The sequence below is a fragment of the Phocoena sinus genome, chromosome 12 (assembly GCF_008692025.1).
Source record: "Phocoena sinus isolate mPhoSin1 chromosome 12, mPhoSin1.pri, whole genome shotgun sequence".
In the NCBI taxonomy this organism is placed as follows: domain Eukaryota; kingdom Metazoa; phylum Chordata; class Mammalia; order Artiodactyla; family Phocoenidae; genus Phocoena; species Phocoena sinus.
The window spans coordinates 18,565,610-18,589,113 of NC_045774.1; the positions used below are offsets into that span (position 1 = coordinate 18,565,610).

A 23,504-nucleotide genomic window follows, 5' to 3' on the forward strand; every position below is an offset into this window, starting at 1 on the left:
CTCGAGGACCTGGAAGTCATCTCTTTGAAATGTAATCATCAAGGAAGATAGCACCCCAATCCCCCAGTTTCTGTGGAAGGGGAGGAACCTAACCTTGGTGGGAGGCTCCCACCAACTTGGAAAAATACCTCCTGCCATAAAGGCATGAGAAGTTTATGTTTCTTTTGGATAAACCCAGTTACGTAATGCAAATGGTCACTCCAAATAGCAGGTGAATTTAGAATTCACTATGTGTAACAAATGGTGCTATCAAATCCCTTTACTTAAGGGACTAATTATCATTTATCCTGAGAACATGTAGGTAGCGGGCAATATCTGCTGGGCTATACAAAAGGGTAAGGTTTCTTTGGCTCTTTGCTATCTCTTTAGCAGATTGCCCTTGACGGGTATCACATTCTGGTTTAACGCTTATTCAACAATCTTCTGTTTCTTCTACCTTTGTGGAGGTCTTCCTGGTTTGAAGGAGATTCTGTTTTTAATTATCTATCCCCAACAACACCTTATACCCAGTTAAAGTGGAATAACAGGGAAAATAAATTTTTAGTGTAATTTTTAACGTAAGTATGTGCTATATATTGCACATACTGTTTGTTTGTATGAAATTAAAATTTAATTGGGTGAAATGACTCTAGACAGAGACCTTGCACCCTTCACAAACATTAACTCAAAACGGACAGTAGACTGAAATGCAAAATGCAAAAGTATAAAATTCCTAGAAGATAACATAGGAGAAAATCTAGATGACCGGGGTATGGCAATGGCTTTATGGATATAACACTAAAGCCAGGACCCATGAGAGAAAGAATTGATAAGCCGACTTCACTAAAATTAAAAACTTCTGCTCTGTAAGGAAAATGTCAAGAGAATGAGAAAACAAGTCATAGACTGGGAGAAAATATTTGCAAAGGAATACTTAAAACTCAATGATAAGGAAACAAACAACCTGATTAAAAATGGGCCAAAGACTTTAACAGACACCTCACCAAAGAAGATATCCAGGTGGCAAATAAGCATATCAAAAGATGTTCCATATCGTATGTCATCAGGGAAATGCAAATTAAAATGAGATACCACTACACACCTATTAGAAAGGCCCAAATCTGGAACAATGACAACATCAAATCCTGACTAGGATATAGAGCAACAGAAATTCTCATTCATTTTGGTGGGAATGAAAAATGGTACAGCCACTTTCAAAGACAGTTTGATAATTTTTATAAAACTAAACATACTCTTATCACATGATCCAGCAGTTACACTCGTTTGTATTTACCCAAATGAGCTGAAAACATATGCCTTCACAAAAACTTGCACACAGATGTTTATAGCCACTTCATTCATAATTGCCAAAACTTGAAAGCAACTAAGATGTCTTTCAGTAAGTGAATAAATAAATAAACCGTGGTACACCCAGACAATGGAATATTATTCAGCATGAAAATGAAGTTACCTATGAAGTCATGAAAAGACATGGAGGGAACTTAAATGTGTATTTCTAAGTCAAAGAAGCTAATTTGGAAAGACCACATACTTTATGACATTCTGGAAAAGGCAAAACTATGGAGACAATAAAAAAGATCAGTGGGTGCCAGGGCGTGGGGGAGGGGAGAGATGACTAGGCAGAACACACAGGATTTTTAGGGCAGTGAAACTATTATATATGACACTACAATGATGGATACATGTTATTATACATTTGTCCAGACCCACAGAATGTACACCAAGAGTAAACTCTAGTGTAAACTGTGGACTTTGAGTGATTGATGTATCAATGTAGGTTCATCGATTGTAACAAACGTACCACTCATGGGGGGTGTTGATAAATAATGGGGAAGGCACGGGTGGCGTCAGGGGATAAATGGGAAATCTCCATACCTTCTGCCCAATTTTGCAATGAAGCTGAAACTACTCTAAAAATTAAGTCTTTAGTAAAACAAATTTTTAACGGGGTGTCCTGTATTTTACTTTCCAACTCTAGCAACACTGCTCCCCAGGGGACACTTGACAATGTCTGAAATCATTTTTAGTTGTCACAACTGGTATTTAGAGGGTGCAGGCAAGCCATGCTGCCACTGACAGGTCAGGACCACAGCAAAAATCATCTGGCTCAAAATGTTGGTAGTGTACAGGGGGTACCACAAAGTCGTTTTGCTTCACTCCCTCAAGGCTTTCAGTAAAGCCAGGATGCTACTTAACCCCAAGAAAGTGTGAGGAAATAAATACCCCTGAGAGCACCCATCTATCAGTGGATAAACGTTACAATCGCTTCATCCTCTAGGGGGACCTTTCTAAGGGATGTCCTACACAGTTTATCAGGATTCCCTGCAGCATTGAGCCCCAGTAGCCCACAGCAATAATTACCACATCCGTTCATGAATATTCTCCTCTTTCTCATTTCATTCTTCCTACTCTCTCGTTTCTGCTTGCTGACGTCACTTCCCAAATAAACTGTCTTCATCCAGAACATGTTCTCGGCTGATTTTGGGGGTCATCGAATATGTGAAACATTATTACAAACAGAACATACTCTTCTGGGAACATTACAGCCTGAACACGCTTACCCGGAAGTGCTGTGCAGTTAGTTTTTTATCCTGGAGGGGAATAGGGTAGTGAGCTGTTCGTAGATCCTTCAGGGCTGCAGAAAGTATAGCCTTATCTTCGAAATTAGCGATGCCATGTCCAACAGCTTTCAAAATTGTTAAAGCCCGCTCTGTAAATCGGTAGCTCTCCTGTGAAGACAAAGCAAAGCGGTCAGCCTCCCTTTTGCTTATTTAGGTGTAACTAGGTTTACAACAATTTAATTTCTGTTAATATATTAAACATCTGTTATATGACTAACTCAATAGTTATTTATGGAGGACTTACTTGATCAAAGCATTTTGCTAGGTGCTGTGGTCTGAGGGATATAAAACAAGGAACATGATTCCTGCTCTAGTAGGAACGCATGGAAACAACACCTACCTCACTTTGGGGGCCAGGGGAAATTTCTCCACAGTATGAATATCCAGCCTTTGTTCTGAAGAGTGTCTAGGAATTAGTCTGACAGCTGTGTGGAGTTTGACGACTGAAGGGCAGAGAAGTGTTCAGGAAGAGAGCAATAAAATAAAAAATACAAGAGGGTAAACTAGCGCGGGCTGCTGGCTCCCTTCTGCTATAAACTCTGAAGAAGCGATAAAAACAAGAAGGAGATAGGGATGTCAGGAAGGAACTTATTTTTTTAAATGGAGAAAACACTGAGGTGTTTGCAGATTATCTTGACTCGTGTGTGGTGGGTAGTTGGTGGCTGGTGGAGAACTTACTCAGAGCAGAGGGTGCTTGAAGGAAGCATGACGAGGATCAAGTAGGAGGAAAACTTTGTAAAGTCTGTTTTTGCCTCTTTCCTAGGGGCACCATGGTGCAATCATTGCTCCACGGTTCCCTGCAGAAATTTTGAGGAATGGCATGAAAATGGGGTGAGAAACTGTTGAGAACAGATGAAACTGACTTGCCACCTTCTTGCTGACCTTCTCCCAACCTCCCCGAAGCCTAGGGAAAGTCTCTTCTTAATGGTGTTTCTCCCTGAGATAAAACCATGACCAGAAAACTTGTCTGGTTAAATGGTAGTTTTGGGAATGATCATGTATGGCTCTGAGGAGCTTGAATCTCTCTGTTCTTGGGCCAGTCTATATCCCCTTTTGCTTCTTCATTAGAACTGGATGTAAGCCCCAGTAATCTTTATAAGATGGAGGAGTTGGTAACGCCAGGGAAATATGAGTTCACAGACTACAATAACTAAACACCTAGGGAGTTAAATCACCTAAAGAAGGAAACAAACTGCTTCCATGTCTTGGCTATTGTAAACGGTGTTGCTATGAACATCGGGGTGCACGTGTCTTTTCATGCCTTTTTGAATAAATGTGCAGGATATATATCCAGGAGTGGGATTGCTGGATCATATGGTAGCTCTATTTTTAGTTTTTTATGGAACCTCTGTACTGTTCTCCATAGTGGCTGCACCAACTTACATTCCCACCAACAGTGTAGGAGGGTTCCCTTTTCTCCACACCCTCTCCAGCATTTATTATTTGTAAGCTTTTTGATGATGGCCATTCTGACTGGTGTGAGGTGATACCTCATTGTGGTTTTGCCTTCCATTTCTCTGATAATTAGCAGTGTTGAGCATCTTTTTATGTGCCTGTTGGCCATCTGTATGTCTTCTTTAGAGAAATGTCTATTTAGGTCTTCTGCCCATTTTTTGATTGGGTTGTTTGTTTTTTTGACATTGAGTTGTATGAGCTGTTTGTATATTTTGGAAATTAACCCCTTGGCAGTCGCATCATTTGCAGATATTATCTCCCATTCCATAGGTTGTCTTTTCATTTCGTTGATGGTTTCCTTTGCTGTGCAAAAGCATTTAAGTTTGATACATGCACCCCAAGGTTCATAGCAGCACTATTTACCATAGCCAAGCAACCTAAGTGTCCATCAACAGATGAATGGATAAAGAAGGTGTGATATAGCTAGTGGGAAGCAGCGGCATAGCAGAGGGAGATCAACTCGGTGCTTTGTGACCACCTAGAGGGGTGGGATAGGGAGGGTGGGAGGGAGGGAGACGCAAGAGGGAAGAGATATGGGAGCATATGTATAACTGATTCACTTTGTTATAAAGCAGAAACTAACACACCATTGTAAAGCAATTATACTCCAATAAAGATGTAAAAAAAAAGTAAAAACTAGGTAAGTTGAAAACAAACTAGCAATATGATTTAGTTCAAAATCTTTGAAAATAAGGCACAAAAAAAATCACAGTTGCTCAGAGATTTACCAGTTCAAAGTTGGGTAGCACGGCATCTTCATCCCCGACGACAAAGGTCACCATGCCGCAGATGTGTATGGAGTGCCCCACGGGGGAGTATGTGGTGAAGAGCAGCATGTGTCTCCTAAGGAGAGAGGACCGAGGGTTTCCTTTGTTGTAGTCCTTGCCTCTTAGCTTCCTGATGATACTTTGTGCTCAAATAAGTCAAACGTTATTAAGGGCTGAATTTTGTGACACAGATGAGGTAAAGACTGATGAATGTTTCACTTTGAAAGAACCCTCCGAGATCATGGAATCTATATCTCACTGATTATGCTGGACAAAAAACGATTACAGTAAATGACAAACTTGCACATGTTGGAGACATCTCCCATAAGCTGCGGACCTTGCGAAACACTCATCTGGATTTTCCCCCTAACAATGGTAATAATTCATGTTGGCCTAGTGCTCTGTAGATTTCATAGTCAGTTTCTCACACATGCATAATTTCATGTGTGTTAATTGTGTCTCTCCTACCAGGTTGCAGCATCAGGGAGAATACTGAGAGCATGTCCAAAACCCACCTGTCTATAGCTTAGGCTCTGTCGGGGGAAAAGCAGATAAAAATACTAGATTCTTTATCAGTTCCCCATCCTTGGTTGTCCTGATGGATGAGCACTCAGACAGAATAATGATTTCTGGGAGAATCTCTCCATACCAGAGTTTTTAGGGAAGATGTGAAAACATAGAAGTTTTAAAATTCATTATTTTTCTAGAAATACTGGATGCTTGCCATAGATTATCCTAGCACTTCATTTTGTTGCTTGGGCTTTGCTTTTGTACAAGAGCCATAGCTTTTCGTTGATCACATAGAATTATCATGATTGATCTTGGGAAATTCAGCAAAAATATTTATTTCATCTGAAATATGAGGCAATATTTTGAATTTTATTTATCAAAATCATGAAAACTTTTCAATTATACATATTTTCTTTAAAATGAAAAATGTGATGTGCTTAACCAATTTTATCTTAACTCAAAATAGAACTCCAGGTAAAATTAAAAACAAACTACAGGCAAAACTACAGATTTGTAGGGGAAAATGCTGTTTCTCAATCTGTTTTTAAATAAAATCATGGTTCTTATTAAGGAAATTAATAAATTTTACAATAAAACAAAAAAGACCTTTTAATAAATTAATTTTAGGAAATGCTGAGTTAAACAAGCTTAAACTGTATTCTTTACTAAAGAAACAACCAGATTCTTTAACAATGATGAATCTTCCAAAAGATACAGCATTTCTTCACTTTATTTGTTCACAGAATTATTTTTCTCAAGAATCATGATGATAGACCTCTGCTTTATGAAATTGCTTCAGGAAACAACATACTAGATTCCATATTGTTTCATTATTTAGTAGTCAAAAGTTTACAAGTCTTCAAATAATTCTTAGTATGGGAAAAATGAAGTCACTCCATACCCAACAGGCAGGCGAACCACTGTAGCCTTGGTAGCGTACGTGTGAATTGTCACAACAAGATCACGTGGCCTCAGAGATTTCCAAGAAACTCTTTCAACTGTAAGTAGTCCAGGCTTTATGGGAGGGCTGTTCTTTGTTAAAGCTTTAGGGAAATTTAAAAGAAAAACAAAACAAAACATATATATATATATATATATATATATATATATATATATATATATATATATATATATATATACACACACACACACAGAAATTTGACTGTGAGAGTGTAGTTGGCTTTCACTGGTATTGCTTTTTACCAATAATGACATTAATAATACGATAATAACAATAATATTAACAACAACAACCAAGAATTAGACCTATTCTGAAGACGTTCATAAAACATTAGAAACTACCCTGAGTAAATAATTACTGGAAATAATATTCAAGAGGAATCAAGACCTTCTTCCCTCCCTAGCCTACTTTTCTCCTCATAGCCATCCCCTCAGCTGAAGAAACCAAGAATGACAAAGTTAGGAAAAAGAGGACAGATGGGGTATTTCACTGTAGTATACCACTGCTTCTCTTATGTAGGGCAGTAATAACAATATCCCACTAGATACAATTTTAAAGGAGGAAAAATACCACATCTGGGAAAATGAGAGATTTTCCTAAGATAGTGGCAAAGCAAGGGCAAAAGATGCCACTGTTTATTTAAGTTTTGAGCTTTGATCCTTAGCTTTGACTGTGTAGAAAAATAATTACCAAAATTTTAATTAAATTAATTTAAAATTTTATTTAATTTTTATAAATTAATTTAAAATTTTATCTAATTAAACTTTAATTAATAATTTCTTTATCTTGAAATTGATAGAAAATAATGACTATTCTTCATCAGTAGCTGAGAGCAAAAGACTTCTTACCCTGTTTCCAGATAACACTCAAGCTAAGGGTACAAGGCCACCACATGACCTGAAATACCTCTACGCATTTAGAGTTTCAATGTTCTAGGACGTGGTGTGGCTTAGGAGCTACTGGTTAAGTGGACATACTAAGCTCACACCACTGAAGTCTGGAAAGTTTATTCAACAAATATTTATTGTCCACTTGCTGCACATCTGACACCATTCAAAACATTGGGTACATCCTGATGAAAAATCATAGTCTGTGCCCTCAGAGTGGGCAAAAAATTCAATACTAAGCATTCAGCAAATATTTGTACCTGTACAGTGTGAGGTACTGCTAATTTGAGTTAAATATAAATGCTTTAGTAAAATAAGCCAAACAAAGAATGCTGTTTTGTGCATATGTGCATGTGTTTGCAAGAAGCTGGCCTTAGAGAAGAGAAGGAACAGTCCCTCTGTTAGAACAGGAGGGAAGGGTGACAAGAGCTTGGGAGAGTTCATTATGAGAAGATGAGTGGGTCATTTCCAATTTCTTCTATCTCTTCAGTGAAGACAGCAGCAAGGTCATCAGCTGAAAATGAGGAAGGATGAGAGTGGGAGTTGGAGATTTGAAGGCAGAGAGAGAGAGAGAGAGAGATTTGAAGGTTTGAAATAGCCACTCATGAGAATGAGAGCTGGGAGAATGAATGGACTCAGGAAATGTTGGCAGTGCTTAGGGGCTTTGCTTTGAGATTTGTGGTCCTCAATTTAAAGTGGGGCTAGGTAGGAGGATTTTTTTTTTTTTTCTCCAGTTACACTCAGCTGTTCTGATGAAACCCCAGGTTAGGCACAGAGATACCTTCAACCAATATTAGGATTTTGCCAGGAGTGTAAGATGAGAGGGTAAGAAGAGCACTTGTGTTGAGGGCACACGTGAGGATATAAATACAATCATGGACCATGGAAACTACGTTGGGAATAAGAGAAGTAAAGATGTGGGGAGAGTGGACATAGAAGTGGTAAGGTTGATGGATGGAGATCCCAGTTCAGTCCAAGACCTAGTCTCCAAGTTATAGAGAGAGCGAACTGGAGATTCAGGGGTGGGGGTCAGAGAACTTGAAATTTGATTAGGATAATACAGTTATTGGTATAATAACGTCTAAAATATAGCCATGAAATTAGGGGGCCAAGGTGGGATGGAGGAAAAGATCTTCGGAATTGTCAAATCAAAGAAGAAAGAGTTCATGATTTTCAATAGATTTTGAAAGAATCAAGAATGATAACATGTGGGACTTCCCTGGCAGTCCAGTGGTTAAGACTTTGTCTTCCAGTGCAGGGGATACAGGTTTCACCCCTGGTCGGGGAGCTAAGATCCCACATGCCTTGCAGCCAAAAACTCAAAACATAAAACAGAAGCAATATTGTAACAAATTCAATAAAGACTTTAAAAATGGTCCATATCAAAAAATCTTAAAAAAAAAAAAAAAGAATGATGACTTGTATAGGTAAGAAGCAAAACAGAGGGACCAGGTGTGCTCAAGAGGTGACCATAAGACCACAACACGGAGAGGGACAGGTGGCAAGAGTGAGTATAATCCTTGATGTCAGAGAAGTAGGAAGATCTTAGGAGGTCTGGAGAGGGAATAAGTTCCTTCACACATTATACATTCTCCCTGAACAGAAAGTGGGTTGGGATCTCAGACAGTAATTTTCTCATAGCCTTCTTACCTCCAGATTCTCCCCACCGTACCAATGCAGAATAGCAAATCAGTAGTTCAGTGGGCTTTAGACTGTCCACAAATAGATAGTAGGACACACGTTCATCTGAGAACTGCAAGAAATCAGACCAATCATTGTATTTCATATCAGCCTATTAATGCTGTATTTTCCACTTCTATTAAAAGTACAATATCTAACATTTATAGAGAATTTACTGTGTTCTAGACACCACGATAAGTACTTTACAGGTTTAATGATAGGAAGAAAATCACACCGGTGAATGTTGGCAGCAGTCCACGGAAGCTGGGTCTGCAGGGCCTGTGTGAGACTGGCCACCATATCAGAGAGAGCCAAAGCTCTTCCCCGTGAGTAAAGAAAAGGGATATGCTTATTCCAGAAATGACAAATAGACGAAGAGATTGAGCCCAGAGCTGAGCAGTACTCAGAGGATAGGTCCTCAATAAGCAAGCAGTCCATGGAGTAACTTTGGCAGAGAATGGAAATGTATGCTACTTGGTGGTTTTTGATATAAACCCTCTATTCCTTCTTTCTACAAGATCTTCAGAAATATACCCATTGTACGTTAATGAACCAAACTGGATTTTTGTTTTGGGCATGCAAGAAAGTACTGAGCACAACTGGAATGTCCTTTAGTGGACAGCCACATAAGGATTACATGAATATGATTTTAATCCATCTTATGTGGGTACCGTTAATATCCATAATTATGGATGGAGAAACTGAAACACAGAGAGGGTAAGTAAATTGCCGAAGGTCACAGCACTTGCAAGTAGAAAAGCTGAGATTCAAAAGTAGGTCTGTCTATCTACCTGACTCCAATACTGATCACAGTTATTGGGCTATTATTGCATTTCAGTTTCCCAGTGCTTCAGCATAATTTTGACTGATGGTACATTGTAAATGTGTTAATTTGTCGTTATACTTTAAAAGCTTTCTATACTATTGAACAACAATATTTAAATCACAAGTTGCAATACAAAAGAAAAATCTCTAGCAATACTGTGAAAAAAGAGATCCTTATTAATCAAATATAACAAGATTTCTAGAAATGCTTGGTACAATGTAACTAATGAAAATGATCGCTTCGCTCAGTGTCTTCCAGTAGTTAGCATTAGACTTTATTTCATTTGTTTTCTTTTGGCTGCCACATGTTGGTGATAGAGGCAGTTGTTTCAAACACTATCTAAAACTATGAAGGGCCCTGCATTTGCCAGCGCAGCCTGCGTGGCTGAGGAGGGGATTCTGCCTAGAGATCATTTGTTGTCATTTTAAAGAGCCTGAGAATTTGAGGGTGAGATGGCCCCCGAAGCCACATTCAGGGGCTCTGCTCTGGTGCAGGGACCAGACACCTTTGTGAGCCCCTTGCCAACCCCCATGACATCTCCCAGGGGACAGCTAAGGGATGTGCAGCAGATAGGCCTCAGGCTCTGTGTCTCCAGCTCAGCTGGTAGCGCCTGCGGCCACTAAAATCAGGACTGTCTGGCCTCAGACCACGAACAATCCATTAAAGGCCATTAAGTTTGGGTACCAAAAACATCCTCTAAGAAAAAGCCATCATTTTCTCAGACCATTGATGTTAAAAAAAAATTCAGGGGAATGAAGGGACTCAAAATGGATGCCATCATTTTATTTTGCTAAGCTGGGACTTTAAAAGGAAAATAAAATTCTCCTTTTACCATCACTTCATAAAAATAGGATCGGAACAAAGAACAGTTGGCCATTTTCCAAACACACATACACATATATATTAGGGTGGTGATGTATAACAAAAACTCATATGCTAACTGCTCTTAGTAATAATAACGACAGCCAGCATTTATTTTCACTTACTAAGTATTAGGCATTCTTCTAAGTGTTTTACACATGTTCTCTCATTTATTTCTCAACTCTATGATGTTGGTCTGTCACTGCCATTGTATAAATAAGAAAACTGAGGCAAAGAGAACTTAAATAGCTTGCTCAGAGTCCCACCTCAGATGCAATCTAGATTCAAAACCCGGCAGTCTAGCTCCAGAGCCACTCATCTGCTTCCTCCAAAGGTGTGCTAGTGAGAAAGGCGCAGGTTTTACATCGGATGAACGCAGTTCTCATGATGCCTGCGCCACTTACTAATTTGGTGATCTTGGGCATTTTACCCAAACTTGGTCTGCCTCAGTTTCCTAACCTGAAAATTGATAATAATAATTGTCCTTTCATTGAGTTTGCTATGAGGAGTTGATGTAATAAAGAACCTAGGTCAGGGCTAGGAACAGAGTCAGCACCTATAAATGACTATCATTTAAATATTGCCAATATTTTGAATATGACAACATTCCTAAGTTAACTGTAAACGGTATATTATTCTCATACCATACTCTGGGTTCCGCTATTCCCAGTTAACAGGCTTGTTTTGTTTTGTTTTGTTTTTTGTAAAATTCGTAAAATCAAAGCATTCCTCTGGGTGATTTTATAGATAGACTTCAGAACCTGGTCACCCATTCTGCCACCCCTGCAAACCCCACCCCAGTCGCTACTACAGACCTGATTCTTACTTTCAGAGCAGGCAACCAGCTACAGAGCACCTCTTGAGGGATGCACAAACGGTTTTCTCCGCCTGCATTTTCATCTAGTACAAGTGCAAAGGGAGAAGTCATCACCAAGCCTCCTACTTCCCCCTCCAGCTCTGCATGCAGTTCATGGAGATGTCGGGGGAGTATCACTGGGGGCTTGCAGGGCCCCATACAAGCGACATGCAAGTTTCAGTGCAATTTAGTTTCCCAGGATATGTTTCACAGTTTTCCACAAAATTCCACTCAATTTTGACATTTGTTCGTTAATTCATTCAACATTTTTTTTTTTTTTTTTTACCAATCTCCTACCTCATACCAGGACCTGTACTGCAAAAGTAAAGAAAAGGACAGAGTCGTCCTTAAGATGCTGACAGAAAGTGGGTGGGTAGGTGGGGGGGCACAGAGAAGTGACCATGCAGTTAGGATGGAGGGAGGGAAGTGTCTGGGTGGGGACAGTCATACAGAGTGCATGGAGTCAGGGTACTTGACCCAGACTCTACAGGCAGGGAAGGAGGTCTCACAGGGTCAAGGACATCCATGCTGTTCTGAAGGACTTCTAGGTGTTAGCCAGATGAAGGCAATAAGGATGAAGAAGAATGAACTCCAGACAGAGGGAAGAACGTGGGCAAAAATAACAGAAATGTTAGTGAAAATGTGCTTATATTTTAGGAATTGTGCGCAAGTCAGTAAACACTAATTGAAACCAAATGTAGTGAATTTACTTGTGCTTTTCCTTCAGTTATTCATAAGTCAAAACTTCCTTTATGTGAATTTATATAATAATGTGGCTCAGCATTGACCCACTGCAACACAATCAGATGGATCACACTTGGGGATATGAGGTAGAAGAATTTTGCTTATTGTCTATATCAGAGATTAGTAGAAGACCCTAAGAATTAAATATTTTTTATTTAAGATTTTTTTTTTGATGTGGACCATTTTTTAAAGTCTTTATTGAATTTGTTACAACATTGCTTCTGTTTTATGTTTTGTTTTTTTGGCCGCAAGGTATGTGGGATCTTAGCTCCCCAACCAGGGATCAAACCCGCACCCCCTGCATTGGAAAGCAAAGTCTTAACCACTGGAGCACCAGGGAAGTCCCTTAAATTTTTAAATATAATTATGTTAGAAGTTTAGAAATGCTTGATAAATTTGAAAGTGTTTTTCACTAGCATGATTCCATTAAAAATTTAAGAAGGGAAAGAAAAGAGATCATAATCTATTTACCTTGAATTCTGATTTTTGAAAGTTAAGGCAATATGAACTTGGCTTGTGGAAAATATATATATTCCTGAAAAACATTATTTATAACAGGTTATTGTCATCATATGCAACAAAACAGTACTACATGCTAAGTTTCTCAGAAGCAAATAATTATAGGCAAAACAGGTAAAGACAGATGAAAGTTAAAAAAATAATAACAACTCAGAAAGGAAAAAAGTGGTTGCCAGGGGCTGGAGGTGAGGAAAATAGGGAGAGATTGGTAAAAAGGGCACAAACTTTCAGTTATAAGATGAATAAGGTCTGAAGATCTAATGTATAACATGGAAACTATCATTGATAACACTATATTGTATAATTAAAATTTGCTAAGAGAATAGAACGTAAATGTTCTCACACACAATAAAAAAATAAATATATGAGGTGATAGATATGTTAGTTAACTTGACGGGGGGGATCTTTCACAATATATATATGTATCAATTCATCACCATGTACACTTTAAATACTTACAATTTTGTCAATTGCATCTCAATAAAGCTGAGAAAAAATAATAACTGTATTGAATTAGTTGTCTGAAAGGGACAAAAATTATCTCCTTCAGTGGATAAACTGGCTTCATCTTAATAAACAAATAAGTCTTTGAGGATTAGCTGAAACTGGCCTGAGACTGGTTTGGCTATTCATGTTTCATGTGGACAATCAACTCATCCATATTTCCTTCTAATATTTTTTTTTCTTATTAGTTATCTATTTTATACATATTAGTGTATATATGTCAATCCCAATCTCCCAATTCATCCCCCTACCCCCCCCACTATCCCCCCTTGGTGTCCATACGTTTGTTCTCTACATCTGTATCTCTATTTCTGTCTTGCAAACCAGTTCATCTGTACCATTTTTCTAGATTCCACATATATGCATTAATATATGATATTTGTTTTTCTCTTTCTGACTTACTTCACTCTGTATGACAGTCTCTAGGTCCATCCACATCTCTACAAATGACCCAATTTTGTTCCTTTTTATGGCTGAGTAATACTCCATTGTATATACGTACCACATCTTCTTTATCCATTTGTCTGCCGATGGGCATTTAGGTTGCTTCCATGACCTGGCTATTGTAAATATCCTTCTAATAGTTTTGTTTGATATTATATCAACACCAGACTAATATTGGCTTAACTCTTAAATGAAAGCTAAAAATGTATAGCTTATATACCCACTGTAGTAAATGCACACAAAAATTTATACTTACTGAAAGCATACACAGAAGTCTTCAAAATCTAACCATACTTCTTTAGAAACACCATTATTTACTGTTGCAAGTTCCTCCTTTGATTTTTCCTGTGTTGCTGTTGTCTGGCTGACCAAATCTCTTTCCAGACTGATTCCTTCAGCTGGATGGGCTGCATCATTCAATCCATAGTCTGGTAGTTCATCTGTGTACAGCAGAAGACAACCATGTCAAACATACCTAATTGTTAAATATTAAATTATTAAGATATGAAAAATTGTAGAGGAGAGCTCACATATCAAAATCTATTTTTGAGAAAATATTTACTGAGATAATAATTTACATGCAGGCCTCAAATTTGTAGAGGTCCATACAAAGACCCATTTTCATAGCCTCAGGAGAATTTAATCATAACTTACATGCAGTGTGTCCAGAAATTTTGAAATCACTTTCATAAATTTGTGCACACATTCTTTAGAGATTAAAGTTATAACAGAAGTTAGCTGGTTTATGTATTTAAAATCTGCTATAAACAGACATATTCATGTAAGAGGGGCTGACGCAGACAACAGAAGGAGAAGCAAAAACTTGAAAGATCTATTGTGATTGATGTATTTCTGTAAGCCCTGCAGTCAGTGATTCCGTAATCTTATTTTATGCTTATCAAGAAATGGCATAAAGTTCTCATACACTTTTCTTGAACCAGAATGTTATATACACACACGCCACATAACACTTTTTTGGATTTTAGCCTTGGTCAAGTATTTAGGATATGAGGAATTTGCAATGGTTTCAGTGCTTTGATCATAATATGCAAGCATTAAGACACAAGAACTTTACTCATGGGACTTTAATCAGATAGTCTTTTATTTTGACTTTAAGCTTGAATTTAACAAGTGAGATTATCTGATTTTTCTAGCCCAGAGCAGATTAGACCCAACACATCAGAGGAAGCACTGGAGGGAGGCTGCTGAGAGCCAGGAGGAGGGAGAGCAAAAAGCTGTCAAGAAGCAGAGACCCCTTTGTGCTTTGATGTCTGTGAAAAAAAGTCACGAGAAGATTATTAATTTACCTTTTCTGAGTATAGCTTGTGAAGCAGCATTACCCTGTGAAATGAAAGGAACACGCTAAGAAACCATTTATAAATTCGACAAAACATTACAGCTGTCTAAAGCACCACAGTTTTTAAGAGTTAATACAGTCTTTTAAACACTGAAGAAATAGATTTCTACAAATACTTACTAAAACCTACAGCAAAACGAAATTTGTTTTTAACCTTAAAATTCAAAAGATGTGAATTTGGCTGAGAGTTTAAGTTTGTGACATTAAAATACAGAAGATATGAGTGTATTAAACATTTGAATCTTATAATAAAAGTTAAATAAAAACAGTAATATCCCCAAGTAGATATACTAGTTGGTATGGGGCACCTATAATTAATACAGATTGAGTAAAACGAGATTATGATTGATAATTAGTGTATGGAACCTAAGGGTTATTTCAAATTATAAAAATGTTTTCTCAGATTTTTAACAGGGAAAATAAGCTTCACATGTATAACTCTGTTATCTCTGGGACACAATTAAAATAAGTATAAAATAAAATGGTATAAATTTATACAGACTGATGGGTGATATTTTGGATGATGTAAAGTGTATGGAGAAGCCAACAGAATAGACAAAACTGAATACTAAGTGCTGGTGAGAAGCAAGCCCATCCACACCTTAGGACCCCAGAAACAATTAGCGGGCATCTGGGAAGGACAGAATGAGATACAGGTTGAAAATACAGGGATGGGTTGAATGTCTGTATAAGGAACAGACAAATCCCCACTTCTCCCTAATCCCTTCTGGTTTAGCATCTATCCTTCTTCTGCTTAAATAGGACACTGGAAGTTGCTTCAAGTAGAGAAATTAAATGAAAAGTCTCCAGATCTGGGTTCACAGATACCGTGGGAAGCAAGAAAGTTTACTACACAGAGAGGAGAGGAGTTAAGTGAACATCCACATGCTGAACTTTGAGACTCTCAGGAGCCCTGTGCTGCTCAGCTTTCATAACTGGTGGATAAGGATATAACAGTCCTTATGACCACATTCCACCCCAGCAGGGAGATTAGAGGACCCTTAACCTGAGACACTGAACAGAGCCAGGGAAAATCCTCAGGGAATCTGATATTTGGAGCTAGTCCCACCCCAAATGAAGCTCATTTACCCCCAATTATCTCAAATTAAAGCTTCCAGTTGACAAGCTCTATCCATGCCATAAAGCTTCTTCTAATCAGCAGCTCTTTAATTTCATAAATTCCTTAAATATATGTGTACAACAAAGAACTGCTAGATAATTGAGGAAAGAGTCTCATATAAAAGAAATAAACTAATGGGTGTGGGTAGGGAGAGTCATGGGAATCAGAAATGATAATATAGGGAGAAATTTTTAAGTTAGTAATATCAGAAAGTTAAGAAGATATTCATTTATCAAATAAACTATAAAAATACAATCAAGAACAAGAGACAGTTCTTGGAAACTAAAAATAGGAAAGTGAAATAAATTCAATAGAAAGTTTGGATGTAAAGTTGATACAAAAGACTCAGATGAAAACTAAAAAACTTTTCAAAGAAAACATAGGTAAAAATCTTCACGACATTGGATTTGACATTGGTTTCTTAGATATGACAATAAAAACACAGACTGCAAAAGTAAAAATAAATAGGGCTACATAAATAATCTTCTGTCTTTCAAAGGACATAATCAACAGAGTGAAAATGCAACCTATGGAATGAGAGAAATTATTTGCAACTCATATGTCTAGTAAAGGGTTAACATCAAGAATATATGAAGAACTTCTACAAAAACAATATAAAATAAACAAACCCAATTTAAAAATGGGTAAAGGACTTGAATAGACATTTGTCCAAAGAAAATATACAAATGGCCAACAAGCACATGGAAAACGTCCTCCATATCACTCATCCTTAGGGGAATACAGATCAAAACTGCAATGAGATACCACCCTCACGGCCACTGGGATGACTACTGTTAAACAAAAAAAGAAAAAAAAACAGAAAATGACAAGTGTTATTGTTACTGTTATGTGGTGAGGATGTAGAGAAATTGGAACCTTTTTGCAGTTTCTGCGGGAATATAAAATGGTGCAGTTGCTATGGAAAACAGTATGGTGGTTCCTGAAAAAGCTAAAAATAGAATTAACGTATGATCCAACAATTCCACATCTGAGTATATACCCAAAAGAACTGAAGGCAGCATCTCAAAGAAACATTTATACACCCATGTTCATAGCAGCATTATTCACCAAGTATCCATTGATGGATGTATGGATAAACAAAAGGTGGTATATGTATATGCACAATGGAATATTATTCAGCCTTAAAGGAAAGAAATTATGACACATGGTACAACATGGATGAACTGTGAGGACATTTTACTAAGTGAAGTAAGCCAGCCAGCCACAAAAATACAAATACTGTATGATTTCACTTATATGTGGTACCCAGAGTAATCAGAATCCTAGAGACAAAAAGTAGAATGGCGGTTTTAAGGGGCTGAAAAGGGGCAGGAATGCAGAATGATTTAATGGGTGTAAAGTTTTAGTTTTGTAGATGAAATGATTTCTGGAGGTTAGTGTGATGTGAATGTGAATGTACTCAATATTACTGTTCTCAGAAAAGGAAATTCTTGTGGAAAAAGTATAAGAAAATTCTGCAGAACTGGAAAACTTGAGTATCCAGGTTAAACGGGCTCATGGAGTACCTAGCACAGTTCATGTAAACAGACTCATTTCCGCGGCCAATCACTGTAAATTTTTCTTATTCCAAGAATGGAAGGAATGTCTTAAAACATTCCCAGAGGGGGAAAAAAAGAGTCATACAGAACAGATCAAGAATCAAAATGTTATCTGTATTCTTAAGAGCAATGGTTGAAGGTAAAAGACAAAAGTTAAGGAACAGAGTTAAAATTCTGAAAGAAAGAACATCCACACTGGAATCCTACAACACGCCAAAATATAAACCAGGGGAGGGGGTGGAATACAGACATCTGCAGGCATACGAACCCCTCATCATTTTCACTTCCCATGCAGTTTTTCTCAGGGAGTACTAGAAGATGTGCACCACCTAAATGAGGGTATCAAGTAGCAGGAGAGCATCGTTTCCAAGAATTAGAAAACCCATCAGAGGAGAGAGAGAAAAGAAAGTCCAATGATGACAGGTGCAAGTTTCCATCAGTTGGAACAAGAGCAAGAGAGCAAAGGATTCCAGGGGGTGATATCTCCAGGAAAACAGGTGGCATTGGTAGAGTTATCTGATGTGTTTGTGTGGCAAATGGGGTTTAAAGGTACTTGTTCAATGGTGTTCCTTTTTCTTAAAAAAGAGTGTTTGGGAAGGCTTCCTAATGTGTCATAGAAAAAAAATGAAGTAATTGGTTTGTACAAAAAGTTGTGTAAGAAAAGAAATTTGTCTCTCCAATAAAAATCCTTCCACAGCTAGAATATTTTTTAACGGAAGAATACTTTTCTTTATTACCATCCTTCTATTACAGCTTGAAGTAATGATGAAGGTGAAAAAGGAAACAGGTAAATAATTAATGCCTGACTTGCACTAAATATTCCTAAGGAAAGTCTGAAAACAGGCCTATTGTCCCTAATATTTGTATCTATCTTAAGGGCAAAGGTAGGGTAATTTTGCTGTTTAAAAACATGAACTATATTAGGCTGGGCTAGTCTGAGATAACAAACCAATCCTGAAATTTCAACAGCTTAACACATAGGGTTAATTTCTCCCTCATATTCAGCCCATTTTGGGGGGCTCCTTTGCAAGGGATTCCTTTCCCAGTTGTGATGTAGGGATCTAGAAACTTGTATCTTGTAGCCTTGCCACCAGGATACGCAGTTTCCTGATGGTTGTGGGAGAAGCAGAGAGCTGCAAAGCCACGTGCAGACTCATTAAGTGCTTCGGCCTGAAATGGCACACGTCACTAATGCCTGCGGTCTATCAGCCAGATTGTGTGTCGAAGGCAAGCTCATAGAGCAGGGCCGGCTTCATGAGTGTGTGATCACTCAGGGCGCTGGGCTCAGAAGGGCCCTGTGTTTGTTTTAATGCTCTGCTGTCACTCTCTTGACATTCTTAATAACTGTTGAACAAGGGGCCCTGCATTTTCATTCCACAAGTTATGCAGCCAGTCCCAGTTACGAGCCAGGAGCCAGACCTGTGAGAGGCCTGGGAAATATACAAGGGGCACTGAGACTCCCAGGGGGGCAGTGGGCATCTCAGTCAGAGATCCTGCCAATCAAGCCACAATGCAGAGCCCTTCATTTCCACCGTTGGGGCTCCAGCTGTTACGGCTTGTAGAACTCTTAGCTTCCCCAACGGTTTCATCCCTATTAGGTGAGAAGCATTACGTAACAGCTCAAGAAATCTCAACGGGGTCTGCTCTGGTATCCAGCCTCACAGCTAGAGTACTGATTGGACAAAAACTTGTGAAATGAAAAAATCTTGAAGACAGAGGAAAGTGGAGGTATGGGATGGTAAGCGAATACAGGAGTGCTAAATCCTTATCTTCTGTAGCAAGAGGTCAAGAGATAATGTTTAATTGATAGATGGAGAAAGAGCGGAATTCAGCCATTCAACAAATACGTAACAGTGTCTGTCATGTGCTAGGCATCTTTGCAGGTGCTGAGGGAGAAACAGTATATGACAAAGATCAAGATCTCTGCCTTCAAAAAGCCTTCTACTTAGAAATATGGAGATACATAGCAGAAGAAACACTTAAATAAAAGTGACTGACTCTGGGGAGGAAGGCTAAAGAATGAGGAGGGGTAATACAGGTTGGTTATTTTATGATTATCGTTTTGGTAACTTTTGACTCTTTAAAACTATTGCATATAATACTTTGAAATTAAGAAAAAAAGTTTAACAATGTTTAAGCCTGTTCATTCTTCTTGCAAGATTTCTCATCTGTTAGTCTCTCCTTTTCAACTAATTCTAAAAAATGTGTTTACCTGCGTGTGATTCTCTGCCCTCCAATGTATCTTATACCATTTATAGAGGTTGGTAGAAATCAACTACGGTTCATTCACATAATGAAAGAGTATGTGACTTTAAGAATAAAGATGCTCTTTAGGCATAGTGAAATTATCTCCAGTATTTACTAAGTAAAAACTTAAAAAATTTTCATTAAGTTTTGAGTAGAAAAAGGTGGAATATTGTGTGTTACTTTACATTTACATAAAGACACCCTGAAAGTGTCCTACAGAGGGCAAAGCAGTGAAAGTGGGAGAAGTACTTACATGGAAACAAGAATTCTTGATGTGTGCCTTATAATTTTATTTTTGAACATGCAAATATATTATGCATTAAAACCCTTTCCCACCTACCACACTGACAGAAGTTGAAACATCAGACAATATATGGGTCGGCCAGAATGTGGTGCAGAGAAAATTCTCATCCAGTGCATTTTATTGTAAGGTTAAAAGGTGAATGTCCTATGAGCCATCAGTGATGCTCCCAGATTCATATCCTAGAACAGAGCTTCCTAGGCTAGTATCCACTGGGGCCCATGGTTAGATTTTAGGAATCCATGAACATGGTTGCTTGAAAGATTATTTTCATCTTTAGCTGAAGTTCAGCATTCAGTTTTCTTCAGTTTTCAATTTATCAATGCAGGTGAATAGCTACAGTGTTATTGGCAATAACTGTGACTTTATCCATGAAAGAAATCACAATATTTTACATTATATTAGAGTTGTTGCAAAATCCAAAATGTCACATATGCTTGAAGTTACAGCAGTTATTAGGCCCATTGTCAGATTCCATGTGGTCACATCTTCCTGCCTACAGACACTCTTGTAACCTGAACTGCCCAACTATCTGGGAGCTATCCTTTAGTATACCTTCAGCCACCAAATCGTGAAGTTGTATGTTCACGCGGTGCTAACCCAGACAGCTGTTCTGCTTTCCACTGTTCCCTGTTGCCAATACTCAGCTCATATGCAGAAAGAGATAAGTTGTATTCATCATGTGTTTTAGAAAATTGACCAAGGGAGACATAACACAGAAAAGTTCACAAACCCTGGAACTACAGAAACTCTTGCATGTGTGTACAGGGACAGTCAAGATGAGTCATGGTACCACTGCTTGCAATAGCAGGAAACAAAAAGCAATGAATGTAGCCATTAACACTGTGAAAGATGTTTTTAAATGGTAGACTAGTTATGTATTAAATTTCTTTGGCCAGTGAAATGAATGAACTGAAACATGTGGCAAAAGAGACAAATCTCATAAGCAACATTAAGAAATCCCAGAAGAATTAATACAAGAGCCCACAAAAATAAAATGAGGATGACAATGAAACCAAGCTATATATTGTTCATAAACGTGTACATAACTGACAAACTTAGAAGAGCATGGAGTTGACAAATACCAGACCTTGTATGGCAGATAGGAGATACAATTCAGAAGAGACACATGTGGAACTTCCCTGGTGGTCCAGTGTTTAAGACTGTGCTTCCACTGCAGGGGGCACGGGTTCAATCCCTGGTTGGGGAACTAAGATCCCACATGCCATGCAGTGCACACCCCCAAAAAAAAGAGAACACAGGAGACATCTATGAGAGATGAATATTCCACTTTCTAATCTAGAAGATGGGTACGTAAGAAGTTTAGTTTCAGTATTCTTTATTCTGCTCAAATGCATTTATGTATAATATATTTCACAATTCAAGAAAAAAAATTTTTATAGTTAAGAATCAGGCTAATAATAAGAGTAACATAGTTACCTGAGACATATTTCTTGTCAATTGACTTAAGTCTGTCTGGCTAAAGGTTGTAGTTTCATCATTTTCAGTAAGGGAAGATAAACCAGATCCTGGAAGCACCCCTTTCTTAATCAAAGTTCGTACAAAATGACTAATGGAAAAAAAAGAAAAAAACTTCTGTTATCTTAATCTCTTGTTTAAAGCTACTAATAAATAACTGCAGCTTTTATTGAGATATATTTGACATATAAAATTATATTAGTTTCAGGTATACAACATAACGAGTCAGTATTTGTATATATGGCAAAATGATCACCACTATTCTAGTTAACGTAGGTCACCACACACAGTTACAATTTTTTTCCTTGTGATGAGAACGTTTAACATCCACTCTCTTAGTAACTTTCAAATATACAACACAGTATTATTAACTATAGTCACCATGCTACACATTATGCCCCAGGACTTATTTATTTTACAACTGGAAGTTTGTACTTTTTGACCCCCATCACCCATTTCATCCACCCCCATGCCTTGCCTCTGGCAGTCATCAGTCTGTTCTCCTGTACTCTGTATCTATGAGTATGTTTGCTTGTCTGTCTTTTTTAGATTCCACGTATAAGTGGGATCATATGGTATTTGTCTTTCTCTGTATGACTTATTTCACTTGAGATGTCCTCAGGGTCCATCTGTGTTGTCACAAAAATGGCAAGATTTCCTTCTTTTTGAATGGCTGAATAATATTCCGTTGCATAGTGATGTTTGGTCAACAATAGGAAGTTCTGGTTTTTTTCATTTTATCATTCTCATTCCTTTACAACCAGTAATTTATTTTGCTTCATGTTAAAAAATATTTAATTGCTATATATACTACTGGAGCAATATTCTCTATCAGTCACTGCAATGGTGTAAAACTTTTCTGGAACGCTATTTATTTTAAAGCTATTGTGGCCATCTTTGAATGTTGATGATCAGAACACATAGGAACCTGGCATTTAGAAGTGATTTAATTAAGTATCAGAGTAATGTAGCAGTGAAATAGGGCTTGGAGTCAAAAATTTAATGATGTATGTTGAGCCCTTACGTTTACAACTGTGATATTTATACTAGCTACCCAAGTGTACAGTATTTTCTTTCAAGTTATTGCTGACATGACCCCAAATCAGTGTTGCCATAGCTAGAAGTTTATGGGTACAATAAAAAGATATTTGTTATAGTACAAATATATTAGGTGTTTCAAAGATAAAATTAAATTTCATGTATACAGAACTTCCCATACTTTTGGATTTTTCCTTGCTAGTGTTCTGTAAAACTTGGTTCACCTCAAGCTAAGTGTCTCTGAAACTGCCACTAGAGGGTGGCACAAACATATCTGTGAGGCTCTGATTCTCTAAAACAAGGCCAGGAGCCAGGACTGGGCAAACGGGGCATGTTGTTACTACAGTGACAGTGTTCCAAGGAAAGGCAATTGTGTAGCACTCATTCTCCAAGGCTCGCCAAAAAAAACGGCTTTGCTCTTATGCTGACCTGAGAACTCTGACTGTCCAGCAGTCAGGTGCAAGGAAATGCCATTCACATATTTCTGCTTTGGGCTCTGCAAGATAAAATGGATATACTAGGGAATTCATAACAGGTTCAAGCAGTGGATAGATTAGTTCACTGAATCCAATCACTTGATTGAATCCAATCAAGTGTTGAAGTCACCTAGACCTGGGTTAAAGAATTTCATGCAACTTAATTAGGTAAAAACGCTGAAAGAAAGCATACGAAAATTAAGTAAGTGAGTCAACGTCGGAAGTTCAGGTTATGAAACCAACGCATTTGTGGTCTCTCTTGGCATAGGGATTCTAGAAGCCTGCGTGTGAC

At 37.9% G+C, this 23,504-nt stretch overlaps 1 protein-coding gene across 4 annotated transcripts in view; it reads right to left on the bottom strand.

The window, feature by feature from the left end:
* The window catches only part of ADGB (androglobin), a 143,319-nt gene that overhangs the window by 61,299 nt on the left and 58,516 nt on the right, over positions 1-23,504 (bottom strand). For all 4 annotated transcript variants that reach the window (XM_032651183.1, XM_032651180.1, XM_032651182.1 and 1 more), the window contains exons 13-20: positions 21,660-21,789; positions 14,943-14,976; positions 13,892-14,075; positions 12,640-12,703; positions 8,852-8,954; positions 6,255-6,396; positions 4,805-4,919; positions 2,562-2,729 (exon numbers count right to left, since the gene is read on the bottom strand). In XM_032651183.1, coding sequence (XP_032507074.1) covers positions 2,562-2,729; positions 4,805-4,919; positions 6,255-6,396; positions 8,852-8,954; positions 12,640-12,703; positions 13,892-14,075; positions 14,943-14,976; positions 21,660-21,789 — 940 coding nt within the window. The remainder of the gene's footprint in view (positions 1-2,561; positions 2,730-4,804; positions 4,920-6,254; positions 6,397-8,851; positions 8,955-12,639; positions 12,704-13,891; positions 14,076-14,942; positions 14,977-21,659; positions 21,790-23,504) is intronic.